The sequence below is a fragment of the Pleuronectes platessa genome, chromosome 5, assembly GCF_947347685.1.
Source record: "Pleuronectes platessa chromosome 5, fPlePla1.1, whole genome shotgun sequence".
Taxonomy (NCBI): domain Eukaryota; kingdom Metazoa; phylum Chordata; class Actinopteri; order Pleuronectiformes; family Pleuronectidae; genus Pleuronectes; species Pleuronectes platessa.
Window position 1 is genome coordinate 11,854,332 of NC_070630.1, and position 23,841 is coordinate 11,878,172.

General features: G+C 41.3%; 2 protein-coding genes across 3 annotated transcripts; one reads left to right on the top strand and one right to left on the bottom strand.

The window, feature by feature from the left end:
* Positions 1 to 3,435: 3,435 nt before the first annotated feature.
* Positions 3,436 to 8,909, top strand: gpr184 (G protein-coupled receptor 184). Of its 2 annotated transcripts, XM_053422955.1 has the most exons (3): positions 3,436 to 3,745; positions 5,499 to 5,558; positions 7,088 to 8,909. In XM_053422955.1, exon 3 carries the CDS (start codon positions 7,130 to 7,132, stop codon positions 8,162 to 8,164), a length of 1,035 nt encoding a protein of 344 aa, XP_053278930.1. In that variant the 5' UTR covers positions 3,436 to 3,745; positions 5,499 to 5,558; positions 7,088 to 7,129; the 3' UTR covers positions 8,165 to 8,909. The 2 variants fall into 2 exon arrangements, with proteins under 2 accessions (XP_053278930.1, XP_053278929.1); XM_053422954.1 differs by lacking the exon at positions 5,499 to 5,558 and having other exon boundaries at positions 3,438 to 3,745.
* A 5,973-nt stretch (positions 8,910 to 14,882) lies between these two features.
* si:dkey-202l22.3 (7 transmembrane receptor domain-containing protein) lies at positions 14,883 to 23,176 on the bottom strand. The gene is given in 4 exon segments (XM_053422569.1): positions 14,883 to 15,110; positions 15,917 to 16,416; positions 17,069 to 17,538; positions 22,786 to 23,176. Coding segments are annotated over 3 exon segments (1,182 nt in total). The 5' UTR covers positions 17,523 to 17,538; positions 22,786 to 23,176.
* Positions 23,177 to 23,841: the final 665 nt, after the last annotated feature.

Sequence of the window (23,841 nt, forward strand, 5' to 3'; positions counted from 1 at the left end):
AAAAATCGAGAACATCACCAGAAGTATCCTGTGAGACCGAAACAATAAACTAATGTATCTGTTTCATTCCAGACAGAAAGAACTCCTGATTGCTTTTGTCATCGAGTGTTTTCAGACAGAGATTTGTCACCTTAAACCTCTGAGACCTCCCAGCGCTCATTTCTTCACAGCTTCAGCGGAGTCTAGTGTTTGGATTATTTAGCTTAGCTTTGGATAATAAGAACCCCCCCCACACCACACACACACATGATATGTTAATTTCTTACAGCCTACAAAAGAAAATTAGTTTCATCTTGTGTTGAAATCAAATCCAATTACTTTTGTGCTTGAGAGGTTATTCCCCAGATACTCTCATCATACAGCTAAAGAGCATACGCAGGAGGCCGTATGTGCTTCTGAACTTGTTCCGGAAAAATATGCCGTGAATAGTAATCTCTTCGATCTGCTCACTAAATGATTCTGTTGTTGCAGGGTGCGCTGAACTCTGGACATCTTTCAGCTTCTAATTGTGTAACACGATCACATACTCTGAACGCCCTTCCTCATTAGCTGTTGTAGCTGTGCAGAGGTAATGACCTGCGTTTGAGCCATCAAGTGCATTAAAAAGCTCCGCCAGCTGCTGAGTTCGCTCTGACGCTCCGGCCAAATGCATTTCCAAGAATGAATTAACACAAAAAACTGAAACAATTAGCAAATTATAGCAAAAATGTTGAACATTCCTCATTGTGTTACCGAGGCCACAAGCTGGAGGCTCACTCAGAGAGAGAAAGAAAAACACTGTTGAATGAAATCATCATAATCATAGCTGATACCAAAAGCAAGTTTATTTTGTATAAAGTAAAGAACCAAATTTTACAGTCCCTTATACAAACATCAGTTCCCTCCAAACTTACAAAATGAGGACTGTGCCGGTTGTTAAAATCTATTTGTAGCATAACTATTGAAGTCTGTTTTAAAAGACATAATAAACTGTCTGACTACTTCAATATAACATTTAACAAACCCATAATCATATCATTATTTTTCTTAGTTGATTAACTGCGTTTATAAAATTATATTTGCATTGAAGATTTGCCATTTTTAACTTCAACCTTTGTGTTTTGTTGTTTATTTTAAAAGCTGATTAAATGATAAAAAAAGATTATAACACGTATGGGTTTCCTCTAGCTTCCTGCAACAGTCACAACCCACGCAGATTGGGTTTAGGTTCATCAGAGATTCTAAAATAACCTTTGTCTCTACGTTGGCCCTGCGATAGGCTGACGACCTGCCCAGGGTTTAGCCCCGCCTCTCGTCCAATGTCAGCTGGGATTGGCTCCAGCTCCCCCTGCAACGCTCAACGGGAGCAGTACAGATAATGGACGGCTGTATTATCCCAGCTGGATGGATGCTGGGACCTTTTGCTAACCGGTCATTGTCTCGAGCACCCTGTGGTTTCACAGAGATATGACTTCAAGAGATGACTTTGTAGAAATATGTAAGTGTTTTTAAAATCACTTTTTCACCACACTGCAGATTTCGTGAACTTCTTGAAATGTCAAACCCTGTAGTGTGAGGGGCTCTTCAGATCGAATGACCACACACAACCACCGAGCACAGTCTCAGTATTAAAGTGAAAGCAACCACCATGATTTAATGTCGTCAAAGTAGTTGTATGAAGGCACGCCATTTTAATGTTGTGTTATGTTATACAACATTAAAATCGTAATATAAGTTGTGCTGGAATCAGAAGCACTAAACAATGACATGTATGCAGCACAGGCTTCCCTCTAAACACAGCACAGCTCGGTGTATGCAACATCGTAAAGTGCAGCTGCTTCCTGCTCCAGCACCACTCACGCCTCTCTTCAGGTGTGAGTGTGTAAAACGAACTGTGACACTTGAGTTTATCTCTGAGATCATTGGTTTCAAAGTTCAGCCGGAGCTACACTGTAAAAGCAAACAGTTGAAATAGCTCAATTCAAATATGATTTTTGATAATGGGAAAAATGATATTTAATGGCACTAGAAACATACCAGAGTTTTAGCTCACAGAAAACACATGATTGTGGTGCACCTCTGTGAAAGTCCGACCAAATGAGGCAGGATGTCAGAAGAGGGTCTACATACAGTAATCCTTTCAGGCAGTAAGTTGCCTTGAATTTTCAATCATTTGTTTGCAGTGTAAATGGCTTCAACAGTCAGTATAACTGTTTATTATATGACATATCTTTGGTCCTCGTGCCAGAGTCAATCCAACTGTCATTAAAGGGACAGAAAGCCTCAGAGCACAAGTTGCTCCAGAGTTCAGTGCACCCACAGTAATGTGCTACTTCGAAATCTGCCCTTTGACTCTTACACTGTCTCGATAGAGTCAATGAAATGCATCTCATAAAGTCAGAATTCAACTTTTTAATATCACGCTGATAAAAGATAAAAGAAAAGGGTCTGTCCTCTGAAGACTGCAGAAATCATTTGAAAGTGATAAAAACACTGTCACCAATGCTTTACTTTATCTATTTGCATCGGCTAAACTGAACTGTCAGCCCAACTAATACAGGTGCCCGCAAAAACCCATTTGCCAATGTCCTTCTTTTTGCCTTTTTTTTTTTATCAGAATCACCACAAACATGATTTACTGCTGCAGAGACTCTGAAACACTCTCTCAGCCTCTATTATGAGCGAGAGAAAAAAAAACTGCTGGGCGATAGAAGCCTCTTTTCAAATGATCCTTAAAAAATAGAACAATATTCTTTCACTCTCGCCGTTACTTGTGCTGCCGACCTCAGGTATGCATCCACGCTGAAAGGAAAATACACAGCATCCACAGCTGCAGTAAATATTTATCCAACACATTTAACAGATAGGTTGCAGACTCCCGTCGCAGATTCTTCTGTCCTAAACACTGAAAGAGTTTCAGATCCCCTGCTGGTCCAGGGTTGTTCTGGGTAAAATGATGCGTCTGAAAAACCACATTGTTCCTATCGGTGCCTTGCACAGAGCTCGCCGCCTGAGAATCATGTCTCAGCTCACGTCTTGACAGCTTTAGTGTTCAGCACTTCTGTTTTCATCCACTGCGTCAGGGCTGAGGGTGCTCAAGGTAATGACTCAACACTATATGACAGAAACATGATAATAAAAGAGCATTTTCAAACAGGTCGGTGTGGGTTCATCATGATTCACACCATCACTGGCTAGTTCTAAAGAAGTAAAACAAGGAATAAGGTTTGTGGTCCGTGACTTTTCTGACGCTTACTGCCCACAGAATTTCCGTTTCCTTTACAGACACTGCTCAGATTTTTTTTTTTTTCTTTTCAAATATCTCTAAGAGGCTATCACATCTTCAGCTCTGTTCCCTCACAGTTTATAACCAGCACTCTCCACCCCTGTAGCCCACTTCCTCTGTCGTGCACATGTGCAAAAAAACAATCCTCCCTCCCTCCCCCCCTCCCTCCCACATGCGTCTTTCCCTTTTTCTACTTCGTCTCACCCGCTCTCCACACCCCTCGCTGACATTTCAACTCTGCCTGTCCACGGCACATCATCTCAGCCAGCTGGCGATTGCCTGTAATGCTCTGGTGATAATCTGAGAGTGCCATGTGTGTTACAGCAGTGGCTGTAAAGAGTCTCTTGATGCTCGTCCTTTGACCCTCCTACACTGAACTCTGCCAAACCCGACGCAGCTCTGGAATCTGTCGGAAAAACTTTTCACCCCGTGGACGTCTTTCTTTTACAGTGGAGACACACCTCTTACCAGAATCAACAGGTGAGGTCATTCTTGATTCTAAAGCTCTGGATGTAAATTGTCTGGGAATAAGGAACTTTAAAAAAGAAATGACAGCAAAAAAATGTGTTTAAATTACTTTCAAGCACGGTGCTAAAAGTGTTACATTTATTTTGATATCTCACTCTGTTGGTTTATCTTGAGTCCCCAGTGGAGTTCGGGAGAAAGATGACACGCTTCAGGCTCTGTCTGTGTTGCAAAAGATTATTATAAATGTTGGGTGCCAGGTGGTGCTTAGCTCTGGAGAATGCATCAGGGAACTGCTTGGAAAGAGGAAATAGTTGAAATTCATGAGGATCTACCGTACAGGTGGATTATGACACTTTTGAAATACAGCCTCGGAATCTATAGAGCGTGAAATGAAAAGCACATTTCCAAGTCTTCTTTAAAAAAGGCGGTTTGATGCGCAAGCACATTCTCGTCTTGCAAAGAGACGGCTGAAGTTTTGCTCTTTTAACGCCTCACTGGTGACAGGCTGTGTAATAACAACTGGGCTTAGTTCAGCCCATAATATTAACAAATACTGGCTCGGATGGACAAAAGGACGGGCTGAGGCTTGGACCAGAAGTAAGCCTCTATAAGGTCATGGATGCTTTTCATGGGGAACATACATGACAAGTTCAATATTTGTTTGTGAGAAGAGAAAGAGAGGATGTGAGAAGAAACCAAACTGCATAAAAAATCCCCACAACACTTACAGGCCTGATGATAGTGTGAGGGAAAAACAGTTTGTTATTAGTCATAAAGTCAGAATGATGACTAAACAGCAGCCGATGAATAGTTTCAGAAACGGAAGATTTATGAATCAAACTTTCCGCTATTCGAAAAACGTGGTGTGTTTTCCCCGAACCACTTTGTTTAAAAATGTTGTGAATAATCCATTACATCAAAACCATTTCCACATGGATACACACAAAAAAACACAGGCACACACACTCATGCAGGAGCACATTATCATTTGCAGAAGATGGTCTGAGTCAAAATGGCTTCTCCATTATTGAATTTGGACCAGGCAGCTGATCCCAGGGCAGACGCTAATGGCATTAGAGGCTTCCTGAGCCTATAAACACAACCGGGCCGAGCCTTTGATAGGACCAAATGCCACAGAGACACAGAGAAAAGGCTTAATTTGATATTGTTGAATCTCACAGAGACAAAATGAAAATGAAAATGTTCTTCAGCAACAAGGAGAGGATAGGAGAGATGTATGAAAAACGTCATTTACACAGGAAACAGCGAATGACCTCTAGGTTTAATAGAAAAAGAAAAGACAACTTGAAAAACTGAAAAATAAAGCAGTAATTAAGTAAGTTGTTTGTATTTCCTCATCAAACCTGGATTTAATAAAATAGATGCAGTGTTATGAAATCCATCGCCTCATCTGGTCTGATGGTTGCCAGGGGATGGATCCAATCCAGGCTGACATCGGGCGAGAGGCGGTGTACAAGCACCCACACAAACACAGGGGGAACATGCAAACCCCACAAAAGACCGCTGTACCACTGTGTCGCCATGCAGGCAGAACATTTTTAACTTATGTTCTGTGAGCGACCGACTGATTTCTCCACGGTGTCCAGCTTTTTATCTGCCTGGAGTCGCCCAAAGTGCACGAGGCCTTGTAGTCAGACCAGACCACTTTAGGCCATTTTTTTACCCCAAAAAATAGTTTTCCATTCTCTGCTGACATTTAGCTGTGTGAGCCGTGGTTTTATTTTGCCTCTCTTTGCCATTTCAGCACCAGAACATTGTGAACAGGAAGCGACACAGACGAGTCTGGGATGTGTCTGCCTAACAGGTGGGAATCACACCCACAGCTCTGTAATGGACCAGCCTCAGACTGCCCGCCTGCAGCATAAATCTGGGAAGGAATTAATTATTTATTTCATGTAATGGATGAAGTTCCTTATTCTTCAAGCCACAGTAAACATTGTAATCCCCTTTGTCTGGGAGCGACGCTTGGGCCGCTCACTGCTGATGGTTTCATCAGACATTTAATTCAAACTTCACCCAAACACTGAAATTCACTCATGATGCACTCATCACTTTGCTGATGGAGTGCTTGAGTCCACAAAACACTTCTGGAGCTTCAGGGGTAAAACAGTAGTTAAATGTTGACATTCTGGCTAAAATCATCGAATTTGAATGACACCACAGGAGCAGTAAGGAGGCGTTTCAGTGGTCCCCATTTACTTCAATTGTATTGGCTTTGGCTTAAACGCTGTTAATGCTTGAAACTCCAAAAGCATTTTTGAGTGATCTATCCCTTTAAGATGGACCGTCACTTGGGCTCTATGAGGATACATTTAGATTGACTGGTCGAGTCTGACGCTGCCCGGTGGTACAGTGGTTGGCACTCTAAAAGTAAGAAGGTTCCTGTTGTAGGTAGGAGTGTTGTTGGTCTCTGTATGTTACCCTGCCTCTCGTCAATCCCAATGTCAGCTGGGATTGGCACCAGCTCCCTCCTCAGCCATCGTAGGTTCAGCGGTATGGAGTCATGAATGGATGGATGGATGGATAGATGGATGAGTCTGACTGTGGGATGTGTTGCACAGATAAAGCACTGATTAAATGCAAATGCTCACTTTGCTAGTTCAGTCTCCACCTTCCCCGCCAGCCGCTCCGAGTCAGACCATCAACAATTTGTACACCATCGCACAAGAAGCAGCATTTACATAAAATGCAGGGATGCACTCAGGCGGCAGGGATTTTCGAGTTTTCCACGTCTAATTCATCTGACACACGGCACTTACTCCTTAATGCTCTCAGTTTCCATAAAAAACAGGAAAATGCACGACATGTTTCCTCCATACAGAGCACTTGAGGCGATAGGGAGTCAATCTTGGCAATCGCCTTTTTTTATTTGAACTGTGGGTGCAAACTGTATATCATCAGCGAGCGTGACTAAGTCTGCGTCTTCTCTGGGGGGAAACTTCAACTCTCTGCTCACACACCATAGAGAGTCACTTTGAGAAACATCAGAGGACGACCACACCGTTCTCTCTCAACCATGAAATTGAACGGTGGGGCTAGAAAATGTGCGATATTGTAGAAAAGAAAATACTAAAAAAAATTTAAACTAACACTTTAGTAGCACTTAAATGGCACTTACTTATAGCACTTTGTAGTTTTGCTTTATTTTGAAGAAATTGTACTTTCTTGATTCTTGTTGTCCTTGGTCTGTAACCTCGGGGTTGAATGCACTTATTGTAAGTCGCTTGGGATAAAAGCGTCAGCTAAATGGAATGTGATGTAGTATAATGTAATGTGTTGCCCATGTCACTTCTACTCATTCAAACTCCTTTTTATCTTTTCTCATGCTTGCAGGTGAATTTCTAACCAGGAACGAGACAGAAAACTAACGGGACAATGAACGGGACAATGAACGCCACACAAGCTCCTGACATGTGCGTTGAAATTGAAGCGAGCGCCATCAGTGACTTCCTGATGTCTGTTTACATCCTGGTTTTTATATTCGGTTTGGTCTTCAACGTGCTGACTCTGGGCCCCATCTGGCAACAAGTTCGGCGGCAAAACATTTTGGGCATCTTCCTGCTCAACCTGTCCCTCTCCGACCTGCTTTTCATCTTCACCATGCCCCTGTGGATCAACTATTACCACATGGACCACCACTGGAAGCTGGGCGTTAAGTCGTGCAGTGTAGCAGGCTTCTTCTACTACTCCAACATGTACATAAGCATCTACCTGCTCTGCTGTATCTCCGTGGATCGTTGCATTGTGGTCACGTATCCGCTCCGCTCCAAGACCAAACGCACGTCTCACTACGCCTGGTTGATGTGTGTCGTTGTTTATGTTGTAGTGGTGGTGTTGCACATCATGGTGCTCATCCATGACAACCTCCTAGATGCCCACGATGACAAGGACAGAAATGACCGTTGTTATGAGACCTACCCCATGGAGAAGCCCATTGCTGTGTTCAACCTGATCAGAGTGGCCGTTGGCTTCCTGCTGCCCCTGCTGGTGCTGGCGGTGAGCTACTGGAGGGTGCTGGCTACTGTGGGCCAGAGTCCAGGCCTGAGTGCCCTGGCCAAGAGGAAGGTCCGCATGCTGTCCTTCGGGGTGATTGGGATCTTCTCGATTTGCTTTGCTCCATACCACATTCTCCTGCTCGCACGTTCGCTAGCCTTCTTTTACTTTGGTGATACCGAAAATCCCAAAGGAATCTATTGCGAGTTTGAGCAAAGCATGCACTTCTTCTTCTCATGCACGCTGGCGCTGTCCAGTCTGAACTGCGTGGTGGACCCCGTGCTGTACGCGCTGGTCAGTAACGGGATCCGGGAGGAGGTGAAACTGTGCTGCAGGAGGCAGAGAAAGACACGGGCGGAGGGTGGTACTTTAGCTTCATACAGCAGAGGAAAGTCAAATAATACTAATTTAATATGAAACATGAGCTGCACATGAGAGGAAAAGTGCGTCTGCATATTCATTTGCATATGTGTTTGTGTGTAAGCATGTACATGATTATGCATAATACCGTAGCTGTTTAAAGTCATGTCTGCCTCTGCAGCGTGAGGATTGATGGATTATTCCTAATCAACCTTTCTGTGCGATTAGATATCCACCGAAAGAACCGCATTGCCACCTTTGTTTTTCTCCTCCTTCATATCCTGCACGGAGGTTGAATAAAATGCATCTCAGAGCTCGGTAATTGGATTGTAGCCCCATCTGCTCTCCCAAGAGTTCTCCAGCGACGGCCACTTCTGTGTCTGCGAACGGACACGACTGCTGTTGAAGAGCCCTTGTGTTTTCCATACAATCTATACAAGGATGTTGAGACTGTGATTGTGTGACCCTGGTATAAACAATGCATTAACTGTGATGCATGCTGTAATACTAAGCACTTATGAGCATGACTGCCTGACTGTGAGATAAACGTGTGAAATGTGAACTCAAATAAACCAGTGGTTGGATCAGGTGCTCTGGTTTTAGGTTGTGTTTGATTCATGCAGACAGTATGAGATGATCAGAGATGCAGTTGACATTTTAAACATCTCCACAGGGAGTGAAGGGCTCAGGAAAGATCAGACGCGAGCCAAGCCGGTGCGTGGGTGAGGAGAATACAGGACAAAACAAGCCCGAAAGAAAAAACAAATGTTCTCTTGTTGGCTGTAATAAATGAACATAACGAGTGTGTGTCGCTGTGTGTGTTTGTGTGTGTGTGTATATTTGTGTTTGTTGCCTCTTTTCCAGCATAAACAGTGACCAGAGTCCAGCCCTAATGATCGAAGACATCATTATATGAGCTCCTGGTTAAGATTACTGGTAAAATGTGATGTGGTTAGGTTAGGGCAGTGATTCTCAAACTGTGAGGCCCGGAGGCAGGTGGGGCCACGACCAGGAGGGGGAAACGTGGCGGGGAACTGTTGTGACGGAATCTTTTTTACGGTGGAACAATAAACAAGTCGTGCTTTCAGCGTAGCCATAGTGTTCGGTCAGCCACGTGGATGAAATGGAGAGATATTTGACAGGGACGGAAAGGAAAACAAGTAATGCTTCCCAGACAGACAAGACACAGTGTTCAAAAATCAAGTTGAGTGGAAAGTATGACGAAGCCCATCTTGCTCTTTCCTGCACTCTCTATCTGATGTGTGGGCGAAGCTGTGCTGTGCACGTCGACACACCACCAGCTGACCACAGGACATATAAGCAGTATGAACAGTACGAACCCTGATGCAGTGTAGGATTCTCTTAAAGCCTACAAAGCCAATCTCTTGTGCAGTAGCTGATGAACAGGCAGCCCTGCCTCCTGGATTATTATTCTGTTTGTCTTTCCAATGGTGTTGAATAAAACAAGTGAAATAATCTTCAATTCACTTTTGGTTTTTGGCTGAAACCTCCTCTTGTAGATTCCTAATTACGTTGATATAAAGAATATTCTAGACGGCATTACTTGTTTTTTTAAATATGTTATATTTTCAGGAGACTAGGCTGCTGTTGTTGTTTAGTGTTAAATACTTGAATTTTTGACTTCACTGCATTTTCGAAGGTAATAATTCACAGATCTTGATGAAATAAATTTGACCTATTTGAATGAACTAATTGAATTGGCTTGATTGAAATTAAAGGGATTCTTGGGCAGCTGTGGATCAAGGATCTTTTTCACATCCTTGATTATATTTTTTTAATTGTTCCTTGTTCAAACACATTGAGTAATTCAAAGCAGGCTTAGAAAATAGAAATTCTTCATAAATTGTCACATTTATTCTTGGTATTTTTAGTTAGTGACCAGGGGCACTTCAGGAACCAATCAGATTTCAGCCAGGGCACAGTGCCCATGGATCCGCCCCTTCTGCTGTGGCCGGGCGGAGGTATGTGACTTCCTGAGTTCCATTCTATTTTTTCTGCAGTCAGTCATGTAAAGCACCTGCTGCCAGACATACTCGCTGGAGCATTGTGTGTGTTAGTCACTGGGTGAAAATGGTCCCTGAAGTAATCCTTAGAAGACTGATCAAAATGATTTCTATCTTCAGTTGGAGCAAATGGCTTTAAGATGGTAAGTACTGATAGTTGGACTTGTTGGCCTCATCTCGCACTGTTCAAGAAAGTGAAAAAAGTTATCCTGGATCTGCCTCCTGATCCAGATCCTCACCAAAATGTAACGGCTTGTTCCCTGACCTATACCACATCCTTCTGCCAAGATTCAAGATAATCCATCATGTTTTTGCAGAATCGCGCTCACAGACAAACAAACAAATAAACAAACAAACAAGCATTGAAAACAGACCGACAAGCCTCAGCTGGTGATGTTTTATTTGTCACATTTGCCGACAGGTTTTCATTAGGTCTACAGCTCACTCTGTGTAATACGCAGAGAAAGGGATGGAAAAAGAAAGAAAATCCTATTCATACAAACAAATGTGAGGTTCAACAATGACGTCCTTCTAACTCTATTATTGGACCTCAGTACTCTTACCAGTCAAGGCTGAATGTAATATGAAGCAGCACTTCTTGAAAGAGCGACCTGATGCCATATGGGGAAGTGCAGTTTAAAAACATTACCTGAGGCCGCACTCCATCATCTGGTGGCATTAGACCCAAGTTATTACATATCCTTTTTCCCTCGATGGAGCTTTTAATGAGCGAAGTCAGGCTGTAGCCAGACTCCCTGGGAAATCAATAGTTTCATTGATTAGCTGCTCTGACTCATAAGCTCCTAATGCAGGCTTGGTTTAACTGCATCATTATATACGCAAGCTATTTTTAGACAATGTTACATTAGCACTGAGTAATGTGTGACAAACAAAACATTAGAAAAAGTTATGTTTCATCTCCTCTGCTGTAAATTACAAGCAATCACCGCTAATCAGTTGAAACGCTGGTTTCCTCCTTCACACTGTAATTATTTTCCGTAATGAAACAGCAAGTCATTATAATCAAACTCCTTTTTACCCAGACACAACACATTTCACAAGCTCAAACCCAGATTAGTTAGATTAGAGATTTCATTTGGATCACAATAGGCATTTTCACAATGCAACTCACACACTTGAGTTTGTGTTTCTGTTAGTGAGTGTATAGTAACGCATAGTCTTTACTGCCCACTTGAATTGATAAACAAGTGTTTGATATGTCTTTCGGTAGTTTTTTTCAAATTTGAAATAAAATCAAGTGAGCTTTATTTACAGCCCCAAAATAATCGATACGTCACCTTATACTCTTAAAATGAAGATATATATATATATATATATATATATATATATAAATATATATAAACATACAAACAATAAACACTGCACTATAAGCAAAAGATTCATTAGATTTATAATGAGTAGATAACAAACATATTAAATGAATTACCCAATGTGGCGGATCAGAGTGGTTCTCATGTGTTTACTACTTTTGTACAACTGTAAGGTTGAATATGCAATAATAAATACTAATCCTCTACGTGCAGTTTTCTATGAGCTCTAAAAACAGTGTTTTATCTTTCAAATTTGTTTGGTTTTCAAGTTTTCAAACTCAGCACTCATCAGCCTTGCCGCAGGCAGCAGGCAGCCGCTGCTATAAACATCTGAAAACACATCAGCACACAGCTCATGCACAGCACCAAACATCACATACACTTCTCTAATCCACTTCTCTAAAATATAATCTATAATAAAATACATATATATATATATATAGATTCACCCTTTATGAAGACGATAACGCTCAATTTTGACTGACAGAAAGGTCATTTTTTAAATTTCTCTTGAGGTTATGTTTGCTGAGGTGATTCTAATTAGGTGTTTCTAATGATTTGTCCACAATTTGCAATATAATACAGTCCAGTAAAAGACCACCACTAAACACAACCTTAGGAAAAGACATAACTAGAATGGCACACTCTACGACGGTACAGGGCATATACCTCCATCGAGGCCCAACACTCCATCATGTTTGTTTGGACCAACTCTTACAGATCCATATAAACTGTTTATTCCCCACTGAATCCACATGATCTTCTCTACACACTGGTGATAGTTATACGTTTCTAGCTCCTTTTTATTACAGTATGGAAGCGGAAAAAATCCTACTAGCCACATTTAAATCCACCAGGTCTGGATATGCACCAAAGTGCACACACTGTGTATGAATATGAGTCCCATACATGTCTACTTTTTCCCTGAATGATTCCCCAGGAAATCTGAGATACTCTTGCATTGTTTAAAGAAAGTAAAACAAACTAACAAAGAGGTCGGGGATAATTAGAGCCCTGGTGTTACATATAAAGTTTTACCAAAGCGTGTCAAACATACCAATTCATACAATTTAAGTGTTAAGTGCGCTGGATTTCATTATTATGTACAGGTCTATCGGATGAATTAGCCGAGGAGTTTAAAACCAAAAACCCCAAACAGAAACATAAAGTAATTTCAGGTGTGTAGTAAGTGATGAATTACAAAGTTACAAACAAAAGACACAGAATATTTTCCCACATTTTTAATTCACACACAAATAAATGAACCAACAAGTAGGACATATTTTGACATAAATATAAAGCCAGCCGGTCACTTTCTCTCTTTTTAATTGCGTCATTGTGCTTGAACACTCATGCTAGTTTATGTACAATGGGGGGGACTTGATTCTATCTCATCACATTAGGGAACTTAGTTTGTTCATACAAACAGGTCTCAGCCAGAATCCACTCAACCCTGTGTAAGGTTAAACATTAAAGTTTGCATATTAATGCAAATCAAACACATGAAAAGAATAAACTGGTGCAGCTCTCAGTCCTATCGAAAACAACAGTGGACACATAAAGTCACAATTTGATCTCTATAATTAAAAAACGACAAAATATAAACTGCATCCTCATTATTTTTCATCTTTGTGTTGTTTGAATGGCATTTTTCTACATCATAGCATCACACTTGCTGCTGGGAGAGCTGGACAAATAATGAGCAAAAATGACACTCGGAAAATTATCTGAGGGTTGGTAGATAGATGGTAGATAGAGGATAACCAAGGAACGGACACTGTGCCTGGTATGAGGGCAGTTGAGGAACTGACCTCCCCTCTGAAGAACGGAGCAGTGACTCCAGCAGACCCTCTCAGAATCACCACCAGGGAAAGAATCAGACTGAGTGGAGAGAGAAGGGCCAGGGCAACTCGTCTGCTGAGCAACAAAGTAATGTGATTGTTGAAAGGTGCCAGTCGGCCTCAGGTGCATTGGCTGGAAGTCTGGGTCTTGTCGCCTTCAGCTAAAGCCACACCGGGTCATTTGGTTCCTGTCAGTAGGCTGACCAATAGATTCTGGTTATTTTGGCTCAAGCCTGCTGTGCTACCCCTTTGTGGGCGGATGGAACACACAGTGTTGTGTTATTTTCTCAGACAGACAATGTGCTGTGTGCTATAATGCTTTTACTGTGTGAAATGCGTAGATGCAACCTCCCAAATATATCGTAAAATCATAAACAGTAGCAATAATCGTGAAAAATGTAGCCCGCATAAGAATTAAGAATCCACGTGGCCTAAATGTGATGTAGATCCAAATAGCCGCTTCTCATGGTGAATCTTTTTCACAGGAGATGTATTGGGTTGAAATTGTCTTGATTGCCAGACTTTGGTAAACAAAAAATGATTAATCTCAGTTCATGGAAGTGCAACAGGAGTGGCGTCAGAACACCGACGCTGATGGCTGGCTTTATTGTTCATGGTCTGAATATTGAATTGATCATTGTGTAAATCTTGTTTTCCAGACAGAGCCAAAGCAATGAGACTCCGTTTATTAGCCACACTGCCGCTCAGCCATTCAGCCATTATATATTTAGAACTGATTACATTTCACAAGCAGGGCTTTTAAGATTTCAGCTGCATATACAGCTGCATACAGGCCTAGATCCACACAACTGAACTGCTACATGCACACAAACACACAGTTATTTATATTTGCTCACAGATGCCACACAAAGTTAGACATTGGATCCAAATAACATAATAAAAGTAAAATAGCAGGTAAAACATGTGCATTTTAATAGAGCAATCTAATATAATGTAGAAGATATGTAATATGTCAGTCATAATATATAATATGACATAACTGAAATAGGATAAAAGAGACATTTAAATCACATTTTGTCTTCATGTTCCAAATCCATGTGTGCTGAGAAGAGCTGATAGTCGGTCATCTCCCAGGAAGTCAAGCGTTTAGTGTTCACATAAAACCAGGCTCTATGAACTCAGGAACCATCCCCGGTCTCAGCATCCAGCACAAGACAGAGCCAAAGAGTATGTTTATGCCACTGGTGCAGCATCTGCTTAATGTTGACAACATCTGCTCAGCCATCCAAGAAAAGCACAGGGATCCGAATGGATGACTTAATCTTGTTCATCATAATAGTGGACCCCTCTCTGGACTTGAGCTTTTCCTTTTTGTACTATGTAACCCTATTTAGAATTACCTCTGGTAACACTGTACAAGTCAAAAAATGATGTAAAATCATGGAGAACAAATTATTTAAATGTATATGAGGAAAGAAGCTTCATATTTCATTAACATCCGTTTTAGGGTTGTAGGTGTTAGCTTGTGAGGAGTAGTAGTAGAAGTAGTAGTAGTAGCAATATAAGTAATAGTAGATTTAGCAGCAGCAGTAGTAGATGTAGCAGAGACAGGTCGAAATCAGCTCCTTGATGTCGGCCTCGACACCACGGCGCTCTGACGCTTGCGGCAAGGACAGAGGTAGCCCTTCAGGTGCATGCGGACCTTGCTGTGCAGTGAAGCGTAGATGAACGGGTTGTAGCACGCAGAGCTCATAGCTACTAAATGGCAGCAGACCTGTAAGACGTTTATGTAGCGCTTCCCTATGAAGTGGAAGTTCGGGTCCAGGTCCAGCAACAGGTTCAGGACCTACACAGTGACATGGCAACAATTGTGATAAAGTCTGTAGGGAATTCTTTAAAATACACCATTTGTAAGATTGTGAAAATGACTTTGCTGCCCCTGGGTCGTCGTGCAACAACAAAGGGACACTGGGTAGTTAGCCATGCATGCAGTGATGGTGTGCTAGGGAGAATGCTGATACTGCTTAATTTACCCAGCTGGCCCAACTGGCCAACTAAAGGAGACACATTATGCTCCTGTTTAGGTTCATAATTAAAATTTGGGTTATTGCTTAAATATTTTGTACATGCTCAAATCTTCATAAAACACTCAAATCTTCATAAAACACTCAAATCTTCATAAAACACTCCTCTTTTCAGCCTGTCTGAAACACTGTTGGCTCCTGTCGCTCCTGTCCCCCCCCCCCCCCCCCCCTCCAAAAACACTTGTGAAACGGGTCAAGGTCTGTGCAAGTAACCCCGAAAAAATAAACTCTGTCTTCTTCTGCTTCTACTATGTGATCCTAATCTGTTTGTGTTTTGCAAAGCTCATTGTGGATTCAGTTTTTGTTTTGTGGACACCATTACCTGTAGATGAGCTTCTGTGCTCAGCGATGTGTCAAATCTTATCATCTGGTCGACAATCAAAGCTTCACCCTTTTTTTTCCACTCCACTGCTGTCGAGTCTATTATTTCTAAGCAGATACTTGTCAACTTGATCTTCCTCCCTAAGCCTCTGACAAATCAAGGTCGTGCTAAGAATCCGCTAAACGGAACATTTCAGTTATGGAGTAAGAGAGGAGGATAGTCCAACTAAGATGGCCGTAGACTCACCTGCAGTGGGAGCCAACACAGGGCGAAGGACAGAACTGAGGCTACCAGAAGATAGAAGGTCTTCTTCCTCCTTTGGCTCCAGCGCTGCTGACTGCTGGATGGCTCCCCGGGTATTGAATAGCGCTTGAGGCTGACAGTGATGGCACAGTAGGACATGCTGACGGACAGCAGGGGGATCATATAGGAGGCTATGAGGATGAAGCAGGAATAAAGCAGCCGCAGATTGCCACTATTAGGCCAGAATTCTTCACACACCACCAAGTCGATACCACTCGGCCGCAGGTCCACATAGCGGGTATAGATAGAGGGAGGTGCGGCCAGAGCCAGAGACAGGAGCCATACACCCAGAGTCACTGCACCACAGCCCCACACAGAAATCCTCTTCCGAACCGGGTGAGCTGACACCAAAAGGAGACAAACAGATATTGTGTACAACAGAGGAAAGCATAGAAGAATATATCACGCATTACATGTGGTATGAGTAGAAGTGAGATTGAAAACTATTTCAAACTAGAATGGTTCGGAAGAGCAATATCATTTCCCGATAAAATAATTTTTAGCTAAAGGTGACCATAGGCATTAGCAACAAACACTTGTTTTAGTATCAGAACGAAAGAAGATTTTTTTTATTCCCTCTGACTGATATGTTATTATATATTACATAATTAGATGATTAATACAGAAGCGTCTGTGTTTTAGCAGCATGATAGGGTTGTAGCTGGATCAGGTGGAGCTACTTTGAGTTGGGTTTCATAGCGACACCAGATAAATCCGAGAGGTCATCAGATGATTAATGGGAGAAGCAAGAGAAAACAAGTTCTGATTCAAAAATACTCTCATTTTTTTGACTTTTTATCCAAGTTAAACTTTCATTTAATTGTATCATTTTCATTTAGACATTCACTGAAATGAAAACCACATGAGAGTTTTGAAGGGAAATAACACAACTTGGTGGAGATTGTTTGATATATAGTCTATTGTGTAAAAGGAACTTGTAACTGAAGCAGCCAAATTTATGTAGTGAAGTGTTCTGTATTATATTTCTCTCTGAAATGTAGTAGAGTGATAGAAAGTAGCATGCAACGAAAATTGCTTAAGTAAAGTTCCTAAAAAATGTATTTGGTGATAATTGTACACAGTTACTTCCATTGCTCTTACCTACAACAACATAGCGGTCCACCGCGATGGCAGTGAGTGAAAGCACTGAGGCGAACACCGTGGCACATTGCAGCAAGGGGACCAGGTGGCACAGGGGCCTCCCGAAGGCCCAGCCATGGCTGTCGAAGGCGTAAGACACAGTCAGGGGAACGCAGCTCAAACACATCAGCAGGTCGCCTGCTGCCAAGTTTCCGATGAAAATGTTTGTGGCATTGTGGAGTTTCTTGTCAGCCAGGATGCAAGCCAACAGGATGGAGTTTCCCACCCCGGCCACGGCCACTACGAGGCAGTAGAGAGGTAAGAAGAGGGGTTTGAAACGCAGAAGAATCTCCATGCCCACGAAACTGTCCAGGGGGTCGCTGCGGTTGAGTCCGTGGCTTTTACTGCCTCCTTGTCCTGTTTCGTGGCTGATGTTACTGGTCACACTGAAATCCATGAAAATATCCATGTCTCTGCAGACCAACCTAAGTATAGAGGATAGCATAATCAATAACAAAACAATAGACAGCAAGTAACTGATAAACCTAATTTTAGTAATTCTGCTGTTGGAGTTTTTATGATGAATACATGGCATCACAGTGTTACAGAGATCAGTGCACATGTCAGTGACAGCGAAAAATAATTTAATGTTTCTAATCTAGAGAATAATAAAACAAGTTCACTGCATCATTTGACATGGGGTTGTGGTTAATTCATTTCTTACTTGTAAATGTAAAATGTAAAATGTATGTTCTATTCTATGTATAATTCTATTCACCTCCATTGTTCTGGTGCAGCAGCAAACATGCGAGTGACTGATGTTTCATGACCTGCTGCTGGATATCACACAAGAGGTTAATAACTGTCCTTTTAAAGGGGCTCTGGAGAAATAAGTGAGAGCGCATATAACTGAAAATGTGGGATTAGCAAGAAGAGGGGAGTTTAGTCTCAGAGATCGTTCAATGTTGCCATGCAACCATTTCAAAAATTGTATTCAATTATAATTGTTTACATTTTTACCAACTGGCTCATTTCAAACTATGAAAAATGATCTATCAGCAGTTCATTTTTGCATTGTGTGTACACCTTCCACTGGATCTCTCTCTCTCTCTCTCTCTCTCTCTCTCTCTCTCTCTCTCTCTCTCTCTCTCTCTCTCTCTCTCTCTCTCAAATGTCTCTCTTCTCACAGAAACAAGTTCAAGGCAGATGGCCGCCTACACCGAATCTGGAGTTAGCTGGTATTTTCTTCCTCTACATTCACCAAATGTTTACTGCTGTGGGAACTATTGGGTTTCTCTATAATATTGTATCTTTTAAACTAGTGCTGTGTGATAATGAATGTTGTGATTTGTTGCTTTACAAATAAAAAAAAATGAATTAGATTAAAGAAAACTTAAAAATCTAATTAAACAAGTTCTGCAGCTACAAGGGTTTTAAGATGTACATCAGAGTAATGACCTCCCCAGGAACTGTAAGTCACATAAAATATGACTTACTAATGTTTTTTCCTGTGTGGCCAGGCAGCTGTTATTTGACCCATGTACGCAGTGAGTGAATATGCAAGGTATGTTGTCTCGATCCAAATCCTGAAACTGCTCTGATAGTGAATGATTATGATCTTAGATGAGTGCAGGATAATGTGTGTGTTCCCCTTAGGCCAATCCTCCCAAGCATTTAAAAGAATCATAATTCTCCTTTCATTCTGTAATGCTTGTGCAGAAATCTGGTTTATTCAGATTTATTTCAAGATACTGAATCTCATCTGTAGTGTTTTTTTTTATATGAAACTTGCAGCTGTTGCAAAGAATCACTCATTTGTCCAGAGAGCCATCTAAGATGATGGATAAAGGATTTTGTATGCAGGCAAATACCTTGTGATTTATGCTATCATAGAACATTATGCACATTCTTCAAATAGCTGTGAAATCCCATTTCTGCCCACTTCAGCAACTCCCATTTATAATAAAATTATCAAGCTCACCATTAAAACCTCAACTGCGTTGGTTTGTAAGAATATGAAATATTAACTTTTTCTCAGACACAAATCAACAAAACAAATCTTGTTCTATAATTTCAGTGGATACTGAAAAAAAAAAACTACCTCAGCTCCTTCTTAATCCCGGCATGCACTTACAAGGATTTCTGACGTCTGTCACTGTACCTTTCTTTTCAAAACGGAAAAATATATATAGCCCTAACGTTTGTCACGGCTTATTTTTATACAATGTATACTGGTAAGTCAATAGATTTGTCTCAGGTTTTTTTGGTATCGTTATTATTTTCCTTTTAAAAGCTCTTTTTGTGAAGGCAGTTGAAAGTACATATTGATTGAGAAGAGGTTCAGTTCTTTGAATTCTAAAACGACTTTCCTGTGTAGAAATAAACTGGGTGAGGAGCTGCTTTGAAGCCGACTCTCCGTGGTCACATGTTGTGGTTTTCCTGCAGCACCTGAAAAGCCTGCTGACCCAAACCCTCTCTGGTGACCTCTTTTTGATATTTAAATAGCAATAGAAAAAGTAGTTTATAGATGTAAACAGATGAAACAGATGAAATACTAATGCATCAATATATAGATTGAATTATGAGGGTTTTAAAAAACACCATTAACAGGTAACAAAAATAGATTGAAATAGAATAATGGAATGTAAATATCCACTTAAAATGCAGAAATAATCGTAGTGTCAGATTGTAAACATTTAAAAGGCCTTTCACATTTGCATTTCCATTTTCCATGCTTTTGATTTAATTAGTTCTTTAGTCTCTCAATGACACTTTGGGCTTGAGGTGGTAAAAACAAGGCCAAACTATGCAAATTAGCCAGGGGATGTAACAAGCTTTATTTATTTATAATTGGTCAACATTTAAGAATACATCTAATAATATTTTGTTGAATTATTGTATTGGCACTTGTGGTTGTCCATAGAAAAAAACTTAAGAGTTATATTTCAAAGTGAAGCAATGTGTTCAGAAAGGTGGTGGGATATGACTGTTGTTAGACAGGACTGAGGTAGAAAAATATGAATGAATCTTATGAAACCTGCTTCTTATTGTTTGATTCCTGTGAGAGTTTTTGATATATATATATGTAGCGCAGGGCAAACTTGCCCAGGGCACAAAAAAAATCATTCAAAGATGTCAATAATTCAGCTTGAGCAAGAGATATGTATTCATCCCATGGCCTCATATATTTTGTGGGAGCGGAATTCATACAAATGCCAGAGTGGTCAAATTTGTGCAAACAACAGAATAAATACAAACTCAAACATAATAGTCTACTGTGTATCTGCTTATTTAGGGCCAGTAATGCTTTGCGCTAAATGCCTATGTCAGCATGAGAGCAATGCTAACATACTGATATTAACCAGTTTGTTAGCATTCACCATCTTGTCGCAGCAGGTTAGCATCCTGTAGCATCCTAGCATCGATTGGGTTCAATCCATCCAATAGTTGTTGAGACATTTCACCATGAGCCATGAATCGTAATAGACTTAGAGGTGATAATCTCTGGATCAGATCAAAAGTGAACCGTTAAGTACACAAGTTAACATAAATGCAGATGCATGAAGGGCAGGATGTGTCACTGAATGGTTTGGTGTGTGATAATGGACCACAGCTTGACATCGGTGACGCAGGTCTGTACCCATTTGACATCAGTGAAAGATTTATAGGCGGATATTTTGAGCAGTGCAATTTTTCTTTCTTCTACCGTTGACATACAATAAATAAAAAAAAAATTTGTTAAAACCCACTGAGCAGCTGCTGCAGGCTTGTCAGAGTCTGACACAGTAGCTGAGGTGTTTTCATTCACAATTATCAGGATGAACAAGCTTTTTCAATAAAGGTGGCTACAGCACAGCTGACCTTTTCCATCCCATCACCGTGTGAATCAATGATTCAAATAGTTGATAAAATCTTTAACAGGTGGTTCCACTGCAGAGATTCAATATGTGTCTCACATCCACGCAATCAGCTTGAAGGGGCGTATTGGAAATGTTCCATGTCCAATATTAATCCTATTAGAGAGCATTTATTGCAGAGCAGCTTTCTCCATGTTGGATCCAGCTCCTGCCAGATGCAGATGTTATTGTGTCCTCGATTTCTAATTTGCTCTGCACGTGTCCACACAATCAACGTAGGAATAGGTTTTCTGATCCCATCTGGTTCCTCGCTGGCTGCTTCATCTCAACGCCTGGAAGAAACTCACCCTTGCCTAGTAACGCTGGTACCGTGGCCTATGTAGAAACCGAAGGCAGCTAATTTGTGAGACGTGAGGAGAATTGAGAACCCTCCAGATGCAAAACAGGAGGTACAGCTCACGATGGCTCTCGCTCTGCTAAGCCTGCTCTCTCCTCCGCTTTGTCTTCACATCTTCACCTTTTCACTCTGACCGCTTCGCTGACATTTCCGAACCTGAGCATTTTATATCAATCTTGCGTGTCCGTCATTGTGAGAGTTCAGAGGCATCTGAGAGTTGGGGGCCAAATAAGGTCAACTTGGTGATACGCAGTTCCGATCAGTTGTTAACGGTGTCCGTCGATAATTTAATTAGAAACATAGGTCTGCTCCTGTTTATGATTGCCACACAAAATGTGTTTTAGTGCAAATACGACTATGTAGAACAATTTGTGCTACAAATATAGATATCTAATTTCTAACACCTAATCTCCATGAAGGAAATGTTGTGTTTGAATTGCATGGTTGTGAAAGTCTGAACCAGATACTGGACAGTTCTAGGTGTTTTGGAGTCACGCTGAAGTTTCACACCGCAGTGAGAATGTCTCTCTGCAGGGCTAATGATCGACTGCTGGACAAATGTTATTAACTGCTGCTGAGCCTTTCATTAGGAGAGGTCAAAACCTCTCTAATTAACATCCGCCAAGGAACGGCTAAACACGATTTCAGATGATCGAACACATACAATCACATTAAAAAAAAGTTCAGGAAATAAAAAACTAAATCTGAATTTAGGGTTTAAGGTTAGCTGTGTTAGGCTGACAGATACTATTTTTTATACCATAAATATTTAGTATTAATGTGTATGAATTTATTCACATGAATACAATGTGCCATTATATGCTTTGCAGGGGAAAAAATGTTTTGTCTTGCATGAATACTGCTGAAATGCATCATATTTCCAATCTATCTATTTATACACATGCCCCACGCAAGCACATGAATATGTCATGCAATTACCACACAGGCTACAGAAACATAAATCAGACAAGTAAACATTTTTAATGAAAGTTCCTGTAGTCATATTTTATTGGGAACCAATATTCCTATAGAATAATCAGGTGCAGACAGGACTGAAACGCAGTCCTGTCTGCACCTGGGGTTTGAACAAAGATGCTTTGGTGCTCTGCTGTCGTGCTCATGATCCTGAAAGCTCACACACAAAAAAACGCAGGACGATTAAACCTATATTATTATTGAATCGTCATAATCGATGAAACTGGGACAGACTTTGTTTGGCAGTGATTCTAAGTAACTTTGAGATTCAAGTCATTTACCATCAGCCTGTTCTTTATTTTTTCCAACCTCCAAACAAAGAACATGTTTTTTCTAAAATGTGGCGTCTTATAAGATAGTACTTAAATCAACAAGCTGATTGGTATCTAATTTAAAAAACAATTCTGAACATCTGTTGAAGAATGATTGTGCTATGTTTTTTTGTGCGTGTCCATACTTGTGCAAGTCGTTAATGTAAGTGCGTGCAGTGAATTGTATCTTACCTGTGGAGATGTTCAAGACCGGAGACCCTGAGAAAATCCCTGAGTGGCGTCTCTGCAGTTCAGTAAATATGAGTCGATTTTCTTCTCCTGTGCTTCACCCCGTTTCTCTCTGGCTGCAGATCTTAAATCAAGCTTCCCAGCAGCTTTTACAGAACGCCACAGTGACTTGAGGAGTCAGGCAGGCACGGTGTTGTCTCTCTCAGCTCTGAGATTCAGAGGGACAGAGGGAGGGAGGTAGAAGAGGGACCCACATAATCACCGCAATCACCCATGAGCTGTGCCTCCTCCTACCTATTCTCCCTTTATTTAGCATATTTGGGATCCACACACTGTCACACCTCACATATATACACAAACACACACCTGTGCCAGAACCTATTGCTTGCCCTCTAGAGACAGGAGAATTTTTTTTTGCTCTATATGCTGAGAGAAATCCTTGTTTGCCTGGAGAGTCTCCAGGGAATGACAGAGAAGATGAGACACCAGTGAAGAGGGCACAGACTCATATTTACAGTTTTGTCTCGTGGGAGAAGAAGAAGTGGATGAGAATATCCAGGTATTGAACAGTAACAGAAAAAGATAGTCCTCATGGGTTCAACTGAGCAAGACGGCAAATACACTTGCTTCCTCTGCACTATTTAACCATACTAAACAGTTTAATTATCTCATAATGATGATGACCCTGATTCTACCTAACCCTCGGGGCACATTCAAGTCAGCAGTGTGGGAAGATTTTGATTATCCCCCAGTGTTCAGATCATTTTTCTTTCTTTCATCTCCCACGTCCCTCTCTCTGCCCACAGCACAGACATTTGCTCCACAGTTTCTTTTCACACCTCATCATTTGGGAGGGGGGGGGGGGGGGGGGGGGGGGGACCAGTTGAAAAGCTGACAAGGCGGACCACTCAATAGGACACGCCACTGCGATGAGCCCATGAAAGGCAGAAAGCCTGCAGTGCTATTTCAGGGGAATTCTATGCGGCAGATCCTTTATTTGCGAGAGCCGGAGAGAAATCCGAATATTTGATTTGGTTTCTCTGGCGGATGTGAAAGGCT